Source organism: Anabrus simplex, chromosome 14 (assembly GCF_040414725.1).
Source record: "Anabrus simplex isolate iqAnaSimp1 chromosome 14, ASM4041472v1, whole genome shotgun sequence".
Lineage (NCBI taxonomy): Eukaryota > Metazoa > Arthropoda > Insecta > Orthoptera > Tettigoniidae > Anabrus > Anabrus simplex.
In genome coordinates this window covers 97,182,200-97,195,819 of record NC_090278.1, presented here as the reverse complement: position 1 = coordinate 97,195,819, position 13,620 = coordinate 97,182,200, and the positions used below count along the sequence as shown (strand labels likewise).

Below are 13,620 nucleotides of genomic sequence, written 5' to 3'. Positions count from 1 at the left end.
TTTTGGGCCTTGATCAAGAAACCAAAGGTCGAAGGCAAATGTACTGTCAAGACATTCCAGGATAAGGCACTGGCCGCATCCAGCATATTTGATGTCATCACATTCCCTATAAAACAAGATGACTCTTGTTAATTTTCAATGCAATATCTTCACTGGTACCAGCTTTGGAGCGAGCGGTACAAGTGATGGTGGTGATTGTTGTTTTAAGAGGATGTACCAACCTTTCTTACAAGCCAAGAATTATCTGCAAAATTTGCAGCAATCACACAGGTGTAAAGCAAAGAAGTCCTATATCAAACTGCCTGACAACCTTAATACAGACATTTTATGTCTTGCCACTTTGTTCAATATTCCCCACCCACCACTACGTTTCTACCTGCTGTCAGATGGTCTTAATGTGTAACCAAATGAACCGATGAGTGACTCATCTCATATGTGGTTTTGTTTGTGTGTTCACCAAGTCCAGCTCTAATAATAGTGTGCAAGAGCTAATATTTTGTACTGCCTTATCATTTATATTTTTTACATCTGAATAATTTATAAGATAAAAAATTAAATAAATACATGAACTGCATTTGCTGATAACAGGATACCATTGAGTGAGCTATTGTGACGTTGGGTGGTTATTCTAACACGGGAACAGTCCCATCTGGGCCATGGCTATTACGATAAAAAGAAATGTGCATGTTAAGTTTCATAGCATAGTATTAACTGTTTATGTTGCTTTATTATTTATTTATTTTAGGATCGTTCCAACCTCCTATGGGTTATGATTACACAACTTCTTGACTGTTGATGTTCTTTTTTTTTTTATGCCAATACTCCTTCATTCTCTGGCTCGCTTTTGCTTGTTCCTCGTCCGAGAACACCCTTCTTGTTGTCCGTCACCTCCACTGTTCTGTTTGTAACATCTCCCTCTTCAGTGCCTCAGTGATGAACATTTAATTTACAATAACTAGGTTTTATTATGATCCACCTGTTCAATACATAATAAAACCTAGTTATTGTAAATTAACAGATTTCAATACGGATTAAAACATGAGATTAGTTACTTGCAACTGATGAACTTCTTTCTTCTTTCCTGGAAGATGAGGACCTTATTTGCTAGGCGTTCCGGTCCCATTCTTCTCAGGTGTCCGTAGAAAGTCAGTCACCTCTTTCTTATTGAGGATGAAATGTTTTCGCATTTTTCATACAGCTCGATTTGATCTCAAATGGAAGGTAAACTAATTTCCTGTTGCTTTCGTGGGTCCCAGAATTTTCCTCAGAAATTTAAGCTCTTTCTTTTCTATTTCGGTAATCCCCTTTCTGTCAATTGTCTCTGCTGCGTAGAGCTATTCAGGTTTCACCACGGTATTATAGTGTCTGAGTTTGGCTTGATAGGAGAGGGATTTGGACTTATTACGTTTCCTGGCATAGTCTGAATGCAGTGCCCATCTTCTCTGGCTTTTCGTTACGGTCAAAATCTCCCCTAGATATTTGAATTTGTGGACTCTCTTTATGTCACCATACTTGGTCTTCATTGGCCATGTTGGTTCTTTCGGAGCTATGCTCACATACTTAGTTTTCTCAAAGGATATTTGAAGTCCTGCCTTTTCTGCGGTTTCTTACAAAACCTCTATCTGTATAGTGACAGTCTCTAGATTTCCAGCAAAGAACACCCAGTCGTCTGCAAATGGAGGATATTCAAATTTAAGTCCAGCCTTTTTGTGCCCTATCTTGATTCCAATCGGGATATTTTTCTGACTCATCTCTTTTCGTCATTCCCTTATCACCTTTTCCAAGACACAGTTGAAAAGGACTGGGGAGAGGCTATTTCCTTGCCTCACACCTGTCTTGATTTCAAATGGTTTTGATAGCTCTCCACAGAATTTTACTTGTGACTGGGTGTTTGTTAATGTCTGTTTTATTATATTAGTTGTTTTGTAATCAATTCCAAATTCTTTCAGCACTTTTATTAATGTGTCCCGGTCGACAGAGTCATATGCCTTTTTGAAATCTACAAATCCCATAATTACCTTCTTGTCTGCTGATAAAGTTTTAGTTTTGATTAAAGTCTTGATGGTAAATATCTGCTCCGCACAGGACCGTCCTTTCCTACTTGGTAATCCCCCAACTCTTGATCTATGTTATTCTCTATTCTATTCTGGAGTGCTTTAGGCAATATCTTGTATGTGACTGACAGGACTGATATGCCTCTATACTTGTTAACATTAGTTTTGTCTCCTTTTTATGTAATGAGTGAATGATAGCATCCTTCCATTCATCTGGTATCTTTTCCGTTTCCCAAATTGTTTGGAAGAGTCTCACTAACTGTTCTAATACTTTGTCCCCTGAGTATTTTAGAAGTTCCGCCACGACTGAATCTTTACCAGACGTTTTGTTGTTTTTGAGGTTCTTAATGATTTCTTTTATTTCCTCTTTGTCTGGTGGGGCTGAGTTGAAAAGTTTGGATTGGAGTTCTTGGAAGGACACCTCTTTCTTTGGAAATACTTTAAAGTATTTGGCTAAATGTTCACAATTTTGTTTGTTGTTCAGAATCAATTTACCGGAATCGTTTTTGAAGCAGATGGTGGGTGGAGAATATTTTCTAAGTTTTGATTTGAAGGTTTTATAGAAGTTTCTTGTGTTGTTCTTCTTCTTAAAGTTTTCTTCAATATCCCTTAATTGGTCCCTTTCAAATTTTCATTTGGCATTTCTGAAAACTTCAGCTGTCAATTTCCTTCGAATTCTGAATCCATCAGAATTCTCTTTGGTGGAGTTCCATATATTCCATACCTCAGAATGTTTCTTTAGAGCAGCTTCACACTCGTCATTCCACCATGGATGCTTCTTCCTTTTAGAGAGAAATGTTTTGCAGCTTCTTGGATTTTTCAAGCCATTTCAACCCATTTACATGTGTTCAATAAATCCAGTTCTTTATTATTATTATTATTATTATTATTATTATTATTATTATTATTATTATTATTATTATTTTGTAAAAGGTAGTTGGATATAAGGATAATGTCCAGGTAGAGGCAGCAACTAATAATGTACTGAAATTTACATATGATAATAAAAACATGTAAAAATATTGAAAGCTAGAAAGGCAGCTGGGATTGATAAGAATTTTGGGAGTATTTTAAATGAAATGGGTTGGGATATAGTTCCATATTTGAAATAGTTGATTACTTTTTGCATGAAATAGTGATATCAAATGAATGGACAGTTCCTATAATAGCACCAGTGATAAGCGTAAAGCTGATAATTACCGGCCAGTCAGCATGATGTGTTCCAAGCAAGCTTTAGGAAAGCATTCTTTCTGATTATATTAGACATGGTTGCAAAACTGCTAACTTGTTTGATAGAGGGCAGTTCGGGGTTAGGCAATGTTACTCAACTTGTAGGATTCCAGCAAGATATAACAGATATTTTAGATTTAGGAGGTAAATGGACTGCATCATGACTGACCAATGCAAGGGGTAGATCATGGGAGATTACTGACATAAATGAAAGCTATGCGACAAAAGAGTAGTTGAATTTCTAGACTCAGAGAATTAGAGTAGGTGAAGTGTATATCTGATCCTGTAACAATGTGAAGAATTTTGGAACTTTTGTTTAAGGGTAAAGGATGTAAAGGAGAGGGCATATACACCAGGAATACTTGATGAAAACTAAATTCTTGAAAAAGGATTTACTTCTAGAGGTCCACCTATTCAATACAATATCAAGATTATCTGCATAAAAAAGAGATATTCAACCCTTATTTGGCTCATCATCTTTAGTTTAAGAATACTTGATATTGGAACTGGAAAAAATCCAAAAGAAAAGAGCAAGATTTGTTCTCGGTGATCTGACAAAAGAGGAGTGTTCCAAAAATGTTGTAAACTTTGGGGTGGCAAGACCTGGGAGTAAGGAGACAAGCTGCTCGACTAAGTAGTATGTTCCAAGCTGTCAGAGGAGAGATGGTCTGGAATAATGACATTAGTAGATGAGTAAGCTGATTGGAGCTTTTGAAAGTAAAAAAGAACATAATGTGAAGATTAAGATGGAATTCAAGAGGACAAATTAGGGCAAATATTAATTTATAAGAGGAATTGGGGATTGGAATAATTTATCAAGGGAAAGGTTTGAATTTCCAAGTTCTATGAAAACATTTAAGAAAAGGCTAGTTAAACAATTAATAGGAAATCTGCCACCTCGGCAACAGACCTATATGCAGATCATTAATGACCGATTGAATGCTATTTAAAAAACTTACAACAAGGACTTAGATATAGTTTGACATGTTGTGAATTCAATGTTGTGTTGGTTTCTGCAATTAAGGTGCTCACAACAGAGAAGAAGGCATGTGGAACAGTATTTCCAGTCATACAAAGTCCAGCGTCAGAACGGTCCAAGTCTGCTGACATTAAGTGACAGTACAAGGAGCGGTTTAATGAGGAGGCACTAAATAGCAGAGCAGTGTTAGCAGTCGTTGACAAGTTTCGTCGTGTGTTAACGATGACACCTCCAACAAGTGTTACAAGTCCAGTCATCGAATATTGGGCCCCTATTTCATCAAGGATGCTGCACACGATCCACAAGCAGTGCAGCACCAGGTAGTCTACAGACACATCATTCTCATCCCCATTTGTGCAGGATTTGTGCTGTTTTTGTTGTGCGAACGTCAATAGATGCAACAAGATGCAGTTACAGTCAACCCCTTAACCTATTGCAACGACACTTTGGAGATCGCCTAATTTCCCGTACCCTTCCTGCTCCCAGGATCTCATGGCTCCAGATGCCTACATAGGGGACATGACCCACCTACAAATATTTCCGAATTAAACAAGAAAGATAATGTCATTCTCTGTGTCCTTACAGCAACATTTGTTCATCAACAAGTTCAATAATCTTCGGAAATGTTATGAACAATGTGTGGCACTTGATGGTACACCTACTGCACCAACATTCTAGTCCTTGCTGTAATTTTTTATACATTGTTAATAACAAATGACTATTACCAAGAGTTGCTGTATCCGCAATAACCATCACCAGCAAGTCAAAAACAATTGAGATATTTGCACGTATGACTGAGATGGGATACAACAAGAACAGGATCAAAATTCAGTATGAAACAATGAGAAACCTGACGGGAGTTTACACAAACTTAACACACTGTTTACACCCAAGGAAGATTCACTTTGCCTTCTTGTGACAGCTTACTGGATTTGTTCATCCTCAATCACACCTAGGACAGCAGGACAAACACTTCCACTACTCTCATGAATGTGCCAATCACTGCAAAATGGTCGCTACCAGAGTGAAAACCATGTCCATAAAAACATAAGTGATACCTTACAACACGAATGAAAGTATTTTCATAAATCAAGCAGTTCTGGGCCCTGTTGGTCACACTGTCAACCATTTTGGTTTCAGAGAAAAAGATCATGATAACTCTGCATTATTCATTCCCCATGCAGTTAATAGGCTAATGGGTTTTAGCTGCTAACTAATTGCTGTTTGTTTTGGGACATAGCAACAGAATACATTAGTCTAAGTTTTCACTTAGAGAAAGGAAAAAATAGTCCATTATTACAACTTTTGAACAAACTTCTGGTTACTAAACATCTTGACGTCATCATTCCGGTTTAAAATTTCTCCTCTGAAAAGTCATTTCGTCGTCTACAAGGATTAAACGCCATTTACGAACAGGTCAAACTCAACAACACTTGGTCCACCTGACTTTGATGTTTATCAACTACCATGGGGCAATACAATTCTGGAGTCTAAATGACACTTGAAACTAAAGTTAACTACTTTAATTCAATGGTAAATGACTTATATGATAAACATGCCCCTAAACAATGAGGAAAGGTTTCTTGCCCTTCTTGCCCATGGTAAGGTGAAATCAAGACAATTATGGTCCACCCCGACTCGTTATTTCAAGTTACAAACAAACACTAGATGACACAGATTTTGTATCCTACCGCACCTTGAGAAATCACACAAAACAACTTAAATTCCAATCAAGCATGAGACCAACTTAGAGCCCTGGAAATATGGAAACATTAATGGCAACAGACAAATTTCAACATTCCTCTTGACAAACTGAATTGAACAATTACTTTAGCAGAATAAACATTCAACCTACCCCACTTAACTGTACTGACTCACTGCCCTCCCCTCCTGCCAATCCACTGTGGCACAGAAAATCAGGTTAGAAACGTTTTGTACTCTCTTAAATCACAGACTATAGGTGCAGATGATAGGCAAATTACTTTTGTACATTACATTATGGGTGTTGATATAACACTGCAGAGCTCTGACTACCATCCGGTGTCTGTACTTCCCGTGCTTTCTAAAAGCCTTGAACATTTGGTATACGAGCAAGTTCTGGAATACTTCTGGACCCTACGCCATCTGGATTTAAGAAGGGTCAGAGTATCACGACTGCACTTATGAAGGTCTTTTGTTTTAAGAAGGAAGCCATACTTTCCAGTGTAGACTCAGTAACTTACAAGATTTTCAGTCTCAAAGACTTATAACAATAAATATCTTTTACTTTTTTTATACTTATATTTGCATTTTATCAAATTAATTAATTACATACAGTACATGTTTCGTTCTTTTTTAGAACATCTTCAGCTGTTTAGATAGCTTAGGTGATTCACTAAGTGTTTATCTTTAAGTACATTATAATCAGGTACCTTGTTCTTCTTAAATACTACGTAAATATGAATTGAATTAAAATGAATGAAAAACAATGTGGTGGTTAAATGGGTTAGTGAAATGAGATGGAATGGATATACTTATAGTTAGCCTATTTTAAAACCTATTTCTATTCATTTGAACAGTTGTTGTTAAATAGTTTCCAGCACTTTTTCACTAAAATATTTCGCTTGTCTTCCAGTAAAAATTTTTTGAAAAATGTATGACTTTCTTTTGACACTGTTCTGAACCTTGAAGCTGATTGCCGTTTGCTAATAATAAAGGAGCTTCCCCATATTCTTGCTGTTGTCAAAATCCGTTCCTACTGTGACCTTGGAGGAGCTACGTATGAAACAGCCTTCTGTCTTGTATAATAGCGGTGTGTGTGTGTTCTAATGCTTGCTCCACCTTCGGGTGAGCCTTGCCTCCCTAAATAACCCAATTCAAGATATGTTATGTAAGCTCAAAAACAAATAGTAGCCACCTCGGAGTGAGTGAATGAAGTGAACTCTTAACAATATTCAGAACAGTGTCAAAGGAAAGTCATACATTTTTTCAAAAACATTTTAACAACAACTGTTCAAATGAGTAGAAATACTGTAGTTTTTAAAATAGGCTAACTATAAGTATATCCATTCCATCTCGTTTCACTAACCCATTTAAGCACCACATTGTTTTTAATTCATTTTAATTCAATTCATATTTACGTAGTATTTAAGAAGAACAAGGTACCTGATTATAATGTACTTAAAGATAAACACTTAGTGAATCACCTAAGCTATCTAAACAGCTGAAGATGTTCTAAAAAAGAACGAAACATGTACTGTGTGTAATTAATTAATTTGCTAAAATGCAAATATAAGTATCAAAAAGGTGGAAGATTTTTATTGTTATAAGTCTTTGTAATAGAATTTGATACGGAAAATGAAGCTGATTTCTTGCAATTTTCAGTCTCTCGAACAGTTCAATAGGTGTTCGTGGTGGGTTTTTTAAATTTTTTTTATACAGGTATGTTATAATGTAGAATTTATGTTGGACTTCTGTATAAGTTACATACACTTTTGAAGGTTAATGAAGACATTACAAATAATATGAACAAACGACCGCTCACTATACTTATTCTCCTCGACTTCTGTAGGACCTTTGACACTACGGAAATTCACACTATGAGAAAGAAAATGGAATCACTAAATTTCAAACCAGCTGCTCTAAAGATTTTTTGGTTTGTATCTGAGTGACCGTAAACAGATAAGAGCAGTAAACGACAAGGCCTAAAAACTGAATATGAAACTTAGTGGTGCCCTACAGGGTAGTATTCTTGTCCCCTCACTTTTCTGTATTTATATCAATGATGCACCTCTATGCTGATGATCTTCAAATACATCAACATTGCAAGACTTCAGATTTAGATGAAATCATAGAAGACTGTAACAATGATCTCTGATGACTCAGTGTATAATGAACAATAAATATTCTCTCATATTAAAAGCCACAAAGACTCAAGCAGTCATTATAGGATCACGAAAATTACTACTCAAACAATTTAGCAATCCCACCTATCCTGCTAAATATTCCCGACAGGAAAACAGCTACAAATCCTGGCATAACCACGACTGAAACTTCTGACTGGACTGAACACCCAAAACAAATTAGTAAAAAGATTTTTGGAGCGCTTCACCCTCTTAAACGACACAGAAATGTATTTCCGTGTGAGCTAAAGGCCAGATTAATACTGACACCAGTCTCAATTATTGTGACATCGTTTTGTTTAAGTTGACATGACAAGGCTGAAACTTCAACGAACACTGAACTCCTGCCTGCGATCTATTTACAATATCAGATATGTTGCTCATGTCACCCATATCATCAGGGGATCTCTCATGGCTGAAGCCTAATGAATGTTGGCAGCTACACATTTCAACAATGGTGTTTGGATTGTTAGCTGTGTTTTTCTTCTAAATTCACCTTATCATCATCTTTTCATGACCTAAACGTTCAGGCTCCTTTCTTTCTATTCCTGTGCACTGCACAAATAAAAGTAACAGATCATTTGTAGCAACTGGCACTAGATTATGGAATTCCCTGCCAGCTCAGGTCAGAGGAACTAGCTCTTTAAGAAGATTTAAGCTTGCCTGCTGAGACTATCTGCTGAGGACAGCTGACTGAATGAGTGCCTGAGGATTAGTTAGATAGTTTTAAGAGCATTTTACTAATCAATTTTTGATCCAAGGCTGCCCCTGACCTGAGAACAGATGCCCTTGGTAGCCGCTCCAACCTGGAGTACAGATGCTAGCTGATAGTTTTCAGCCGCACTTGCTCCGCTGAGGGTCCATCACTCTCCTAAAAGAGCTCATCCGTCCAAAGCCGTTGGCTCCCTTAGAGTCTCAACCCTCGAGACATCCTAGACAGGGCCAAATGGTGAATAGTGGACCCCACTAGATGGGAAAAATGCTAGGAAATAGAGATCCTTAAAATTTTTCAGGCTAATGCTCTGCATATTTTCATTTATTGCAGTATTTAGTTACATCACTGTCTTAATTCTTGCCCTTAATGAATGTTAATTTTCTTTAATTTAACATTTCAATATTTGCCATTCCTTAACTGTAAATTATTTAACTGATGTTTTATTGTAAGTCTTAAATTTAAATTAAGTCAGTGTTTAATATTAATTTGTTTTTTATTTATTGACATTCATTCTTAATTCTACTGTCCTGATTTACTGTAATTATTTTATTTTAGATTGTAAACATTCTGGTTGATTGTTACAGGTGGCCTAGAGCACTAACTTCACCGCTGAACAAGGCACTAGTGAGTATGTAACAAGATATCTGGATGTCAGGCAACAGACCCAAGGACCATTTCAAGAACCTCGGTTGTATTTTCTCCCAGGATGGCATGGAAGGAACAGATACGATGAAGTAAAGCTGATACATGAGGTATAGCATGACAGATTAGATAAATAAAGAGAGAAAGACAAAGTTAAGAATAAATACTAGATCATGAGTGTTGAGAATTAGGGCTCAGCCGAAGAAACAATGTTAACTGCAGTATTGGTGGCAAGATGTGAGTGATGGTGACAATGTTCCAGCGTTACAATTACTACAAAAAACGCTTGCAAAAAGCAGGTGAACGTCTGAACAACGTCAACAACGCCCACTTCCACGTTAAAAGCAAAGAGGAATGTAGCAACATGCTGCAAAGCCAAACACACTCTAAGCTTTAGTCGACTCGCCCAAACTGAAATGGAAAGCAACAGACAGAAGAGATGAGGCCATGCGCCTACCTGCGCGCCTCGTCAGCCGGCGAGCGGGGCGGGCGCACTTTCGCGAGCGGCCACTGGTGGGCGGTGCCGGTTTCATTCTGTCCGCAACTGCTGGGATCAACAATAACAGTACACATGAAAGCAAATAAAACAGGACTGGATCAGTATCAACAAAAGTTATTCAATAATAAAAAAGCACCACCACAAAGGAAGAAACACTCTCGGCTCAGGACGGGACAAATACATGAACCCAAGCTGACATTTCTTTAAGGAATCATAAGTTCATATTCTATAATGAAGAAGTAATATTGAAAAAGAATCAAGCTCTTAACACATTTAATGATGATTCAGAGCTGGTTTAGTTCTACGATACAGTGAGTTACATTTCAAAGTTGCTGTTTAGGTTCACAGTACAGAGAATGGTTTCATGCAGCTCTCCATGTCAACCTTTTCCATTTCTACTTCATCTTACATCTAGTCTAATGTGTTTGTCATATTCAAGTATTACTTCTACCCCTAGACTTCTATCAAAAACTAACTGAACAAGCCTGGGGTCTCTTCTTCTGGTCAGTAAATTGTATTCCTCTCACCCACTCCTGCAGCATTCTTCTGTAACGCCACATTTCAAAAGCTTCTCGTACTTTCTGTAACTTTGGTTATTATCCATTTGCTTTCAAGACATATTTCTAATATGCAAATTTCTCTTCTTAAGGGCTTCTGCTAGTGTGCATTTTATACCGATATTGCCCCACAGTACTCTACACCACATGACTGGCCGTACACAGTACGAAGATGTGTACTCCCCTTTACACTGACAGGTACCAACCTTTGAAGTGGGTTATCAGTAATATCCCCCCTCCTGCCACCTCACACACACTCTCAGAAAATTTTCAAGTCAAAACCAAAGCATGCTCCTCTCTTCTCGATGCCCTTTCTAACAACAATATTTTATAAATTATATAATGTTTACACAATAAAATTAGCACATTACCTTTTAATTCTATGAAAAAACATTCTTTGTAGCTTGTTTCGCACCCGACAGTTGATTTTTAGAGTAGGTTTTCTTGAAGCATCCTTCCCTTTGAGTGACATTTTCGTCTTGTGAACAATAAGCGATTCCAGTGTAGACGTGCTTAATGTATGCTTGATTTGTCTGATTTTTCCCAACAACATTGTGGGTGAGTTACTGTAAACACAACATTACTTGGAGAAGAGAAGAGTAGGGCTCCTTTCATTCACAGTGAATTGCACAACGTTCACGAGTAGCAAAAGGACATCATAATGTAATGTATTGAATAGGTTGGAGTCCAATAAATTCTCTTATATTATGATTGAGATTCTTTCAATATGGAAAATAAAATTATTTTCATTACTTGTAATAGCAAAATGATGTAACGATCGAATAAGTTTAACTCCCAGCTCACATGCAGTGAAATGAGGCAGGTTGAGCAATAATGCTCGAAAGAATCGTATATTTTTCTTTATTTTCTTTCTTTCATAGAATTATTTTTTCCTGTTAATGTCGCTTTTCCGTAACAATTTCCCCTTTGACCGTAATGCCGTAATCATGGGATGAAATCCGTAAAAATTAAAGACAATCCGTAATAGTTGGCACCTCTGCACTGTACCAACAACATACCTCATAGCAGAAATTGGTTTGTATATAATTCAAGAGGAATTAAGTCTATGTTAATTCCTAGTGAGAATGAAGTCTTACAAACAGTTTACTTTGATAAGGACTTGACAGGTCTGATGCTTTAATAGAGCTCCCAGTTTAAAACTTTTTTACTGGAACATTTCTCATCCCCTTATCTGGCCTCTGCCAGTTATGGTTCTTCCTCTCTTCCATTCCAGTTTCTTGCTTCTTATTCAAATTTAGCCCCCATCATTTCCTCACCTTCATACATTCTTCCTAATCAAGCACTACAGTAACAATAAGAACCGTGGTGCCTACCATTCCGACTGTGAGCAACTTCTATTGGCTGAGTCCAGTGTCATGCCACCAAGACAGTCACTATAAAACACATACTTATTTTAAAATAACATGATTCATTTTGTTTTATTCTCATGACTCTGCCATTAACACTTTACTGGAAGTTGGAATACATCCACAACTTCCCTTGTTTCCACTGTCCCCTATCTGACCTCCTTGTTCACTTGTGACCCCGATGGCCTAGGGAGTCTTGTCTTTCTTTTGCAGATAGGCCTACCTTCATTTTTCGAAAGACCGAACTGCTTCCTTCTTCCTGTGTTAACAGAGGATGGTTGCCCAGTAGAACTTCCTAGTTAAACAATAATCACCACCACAATAACATTACCATCAAAGTCGTTATTAGCGTCAGGATGCTTAAGACTTAGACTTAGAAATCGTCGAAAAATACAAGAAAATATGACTTTAGAAATGACAAAACATACAGGCTTATTCACGTAAGATGTTACAACACGGAAATAACTTCTAAACCATTAAAGATATCGGCATTCTGTTTTCATATTCGTATATGGTACCCAGAGGCTTTTAAAATAACGTGCTACTTTTCTCATGGGATGATTAATAACCGAGGTATTGATATTCTTAAACAGAACGACAGGAATGCATAAAGCTGGGGCCAACAGGTTCATTTCCTTGTCGCCGGATGCTCTTCCTTACGCCGCGCGATTTTTTAGTAGCTATCTCATACCCCTCCATTATGATGAATAATTTTACAATTTCTTGTTCACAGTAGAGAAGACAGCGGCCCGCTGAGAGTTTGACGTTCGATATAAAGTGAAAGAATTTAAAAGTGACGTCGCTGTTAGGATCGTCAGCGGTCGGAAATAATTTTGATCACTAAAGGCAGAAAGGAATCAAATGCAACAGAAAATTCGTGGTTGTCAAATCAATAAATAATGGAATTCCTTGGCGCTGTTCCAAGCGAAAGGGTCAACACATGTCCAACATCCTTTGCTCCTCGGCCAGATAAGTTGACGGCACTTTACTCACTCCTTCTCACTCATCCCAAGAATAAACTACCAACGAATTAAGTTCGATACGTTTATAATTACTGCTACTTTATTCTAATATGCAGTTATTATTTGCCCTAAAGTGTTTAGACAAACGAAATGTAATGTGTGTCCCGTTTCTCTAATGGATCAGGTATGATGCGAGATGAATATTCGTAGCGAGTTTTTACGACCGAATGCCCTTCCTGACATCAACCTCAACAGGAGAGCTAATGAGATGAGCCTACTCTTGTCCAATAACGGTCCCCGTATTATGGATATATACAAGTTATATGAACGTAATCAAATATTCCGGCTAACATACAACAAATGTAACGGACAGTTAAATGCTGCATGGAAATTTCCAAACAAAATTTACTTTCCAGTATTTTACTTGGGAAACTTCGTTGTTTAAAGAGCATTTTGTTCTTTTTTTCAAAATATATGCAACGTGGACATTTCGATACAATAATACCACAGTGCTACACTATTCTCAACAATATGAAAAAATATGAACAGGAATGCCACGAAATGCAACAGTCTGCATTATCTCCTTGCTAAATGCAGGAGTGTGATATTTTCTTTATGAAATATAATTGATGACCCTACTAACTACAAGACCTGCTAAAAGTACGGTAGTGGTTTTAAGAAACAGGGCTCTGAACCTTAACATGATAACGCACGCGTGGTGACTGCACGCTATC

The 13,620-nt window shown here is 37.3% G+C and overlaps 1 protein-coding gene across 9 annotated transcripts in view; it reads right to left on the bottom strand.

Annotated features, from left to right (window-relative positions):
- The window catches only part of LOC136885609 (cAMP-dependent protein kinase inhibitor alpha), a 57,657-nt gene that overhangs the window by 10,470 nt on the left and 33,567 nt on the right, over positions 1-13,620 (bottom strand). For 4 of the 9 annotated variants that reach the window (XM_067158284.2, XM_067158291.2, XM_067158287.2 and 1 more), the window contains exon 2: positions 9,959-10,048. In XM_067158284.2, the coding sequence (XP_067014385.1) occupies positions 9,959-10,034 (76 nt within the window). In that variant the 5' untranslated portion in view covers positions 10,035-10,048. Of the gene's footprint in view, positions 1-9,958; positions 10,049-10,928; positions 12,711-13,620 lie in introns of those variants that run through there. The other 5 variants (XM_067158285.2, XM_067158288.2, XM_067158289.2 and 2 more) reach the window with 2 other exon arrangements.